This window comes from Mytilus californianus, unplaced genomic scaffold (assembly GCF_021869535.1).
Source record: "Mytilus californianus isolate M0D057914Y unplaced genomic scaffold, xbMytCali1.0.p SCAF_2, whole genome shotgun sequence".
Classification (NCBI taxonomy): Eukaryota; Metazoa; Mollusca; class Bivalvia; order Mytilida; family Mytilidae; genus Mytilus; species Mytilus californianus.
In genome coordinates this window covers 127,813,624-127,816,013 of record NW_026262668.1, presented here as the reverse complement: position 1 = coordinate 127,816,013, position 2,390 = coordinate 127,813,624, and the positions used below count along the sequence as shown (strand labels likewise).

The 2,390-nt window shown below is 36.2% G+C and overlaps 1 protein-coding gene across 1 annotated transcript; it reads right to left on the bottom strand.

The window, feature by feature from the left end:
• Positions 1-2,034: 2,034 nt before the first annotated feature.
• Positions 2,035-2,390, bottom strand: LOC127727807 (uncharacterized; the record flags this gene model as incomplete). The annotated part of the gene is made up of 2 exons (XM_052234924.1): positions 2,035-2,125; positions 2,323-2,390. Coding segments are annotated over 2 exons (159 nt in total), but the record flags the coding sequence as incomplete, so codon positions are not given.

Sequence of the window (2,390 nt, the reverse complement as noted above, 5' to 3'; positions counted from 1 at the left end):
GTTCATTGCTGCTGTATAAATTAGGCCGTTGGTGTTTTTCACATTTTGTCATGCCGGGGCCTTTTATGGCTTATTATAAGGTATGTGTTTCGCTCGTTGTTGTAGGCCTTACGGTGATTTGTATGTAAATCACACGTACAACAACTTTAACTAAATGATTCGTATGTGTATATAGGATAGTTATTTGAAAATATACATTCATTCCATCTGATCATCAGATGTATTAAAGTCCATCTTTTTTAATCTCCCTTTTGATTTATAATTCACTGGAAAAGAAACAATACTCATGTGAAAGTAAAAGAGACAACATTCCTCGAAATATAAAAAAATGATAAAATGAACTTTCAAGAACTAAAGGGCTCACATCTTACAAGAACTAAAGGGCTCACATCTTACAAAAACTAAAGGTATCACAGCTTACAAGAACTAAAGGTATCACAGCTTACAAGAACTAAAGGGCTCACATCTTACAAAAACTAAAGGTATCACAGCTTGCAAGAACTAAAGGTATCACAGCTTACAAGAACTAAAAGGCTCACATCTTACAAGAACTAAAGGTATCACAGCTTACAAGAACTAAAGGTATCACAGCTTACAAGAACTAAAGGTATCACAGCTTACAAGAACTAAAGGGCTCACATCTTACAAGAATTAAAGGTATCACAGCTTACAAGAACTAAAGGTATCACAGCTTACAAGAACTAAAGGGCTCACATCTTACAAGAACTAAAGGTATCACAGCTTACAAGAACCAAAGGTATCACAGCTTACAAGAACTAAAGGTATCGCAGCTTACAAGAACTAAAGGGCTCACATCTTACAAGAACTAAAGGTATCACAGCTTACAAGAACTAAAGGTATCGCAGCTTACAAGAATTAAAGGGCTCACATCTTACAAGAACTAAAGGTATCACAGCTTACAAAAACTAAAGGGCTCACATCTTACAAGAACTAAAGGGCTCACATCTTACAAGAACTAAAGGTATCACAGCTTACAAGAACTAAAGGGCTCACAGCTTGCAAGAACTAAAGGGCGCTTATCTTACAAGAACTAAAGGGCTCACATCTTACAAAAACTAAAGGGCTCATATCTTACAAGAACTAAAGAGCTCACATTTTACAAGAACTAAAGGTTTCACAGCTTACAAAAAATATTAGGGCTCACATCTTACAGGTATTACAAATATCACACCTTGCAAGAACTAAACAGCTCACACCTTTCGAGAAATAAATGCTTCCAACAAGGGCTCGTATCTCCCAAGAACTAAAGGAATCATTCCTTACAATAACTGAAGGGCTCACACTTTACAGAAACTATAGGGCTAACAACTTACAATAACTAAAGTGCTCACATCTTACAAGAATCACAGGGCTCACAACTTACATGAACTAAAGGGCTCACAACTTACATGAACTAAAGGGCTCACACCTTGCAAGAACTGAAGGGCCCACATCTTACAAGAAACAAAGGGATTACACCTTCAAAGAACTAAGTGGCTCACACCTTACAATAACTAAAAGGCTCACACCTTACAAGATCTAAATGGATCTCACTTTACAAAACTAAAGGGCTCATATCGTACAGGACCTAAAGGGCTCAAACCTTACCAGAACTTAACGGCTAACACCTTCCATGAACTAAATGGCAAGAACTTAAGGGTTAAAACCCAACAAGAACTAAAGAGCTAACAACTTACAAGAACTTTAAAAAGGTTCATAACTTCCATGACCAAAAGAGCTCACATCTAACAGGAACTAAACGGCTTTTACCTTACAAGAACTAAACGTCTCGCACTTTACAAGTACTAAATAACTCACACCTTACAAGAACCAAACGTCTCACCCTTTACGAGAACAAAAGGTCTCATATCTTACATGAACTAAAGGGCTCATATATTACAAGAAATAAAGGGCTTACACCTTACAAGAACTAAAGGGCTCACACCTTATATAAACTTTATGACTAAAGGGAACACGTGCAGTAATATTAAATAAATTGCATATAAAACTGATGAAGTCTTTGTAAAAGATTGATCATGTGTTGCCAGTAAGGTACGTAATTATCATTACGTTCAGATAGCCACAGGTTATAAACAAATAGCCACAGGTTATAAACAGATAGCAACTGTTATAAACAGATAGCCACATGTTATAAACAGATAGCCACTGATTATACAGATAGCCACAAGTTATAAACAGATAGCCAAATGTTATAAACAGATAGCAAATGTTATAAACAGATAGTCACAGATTATAAACAGATAGCCACGGGCTATAAACAGATAGCCACGGGTTATAAACAGATAGTCACAGATCATATACAGGCAGCCACAGATTATAAACAGATAGCCACAGGTTATAAACAGATAGCCACTGGTTATAAAAAGATA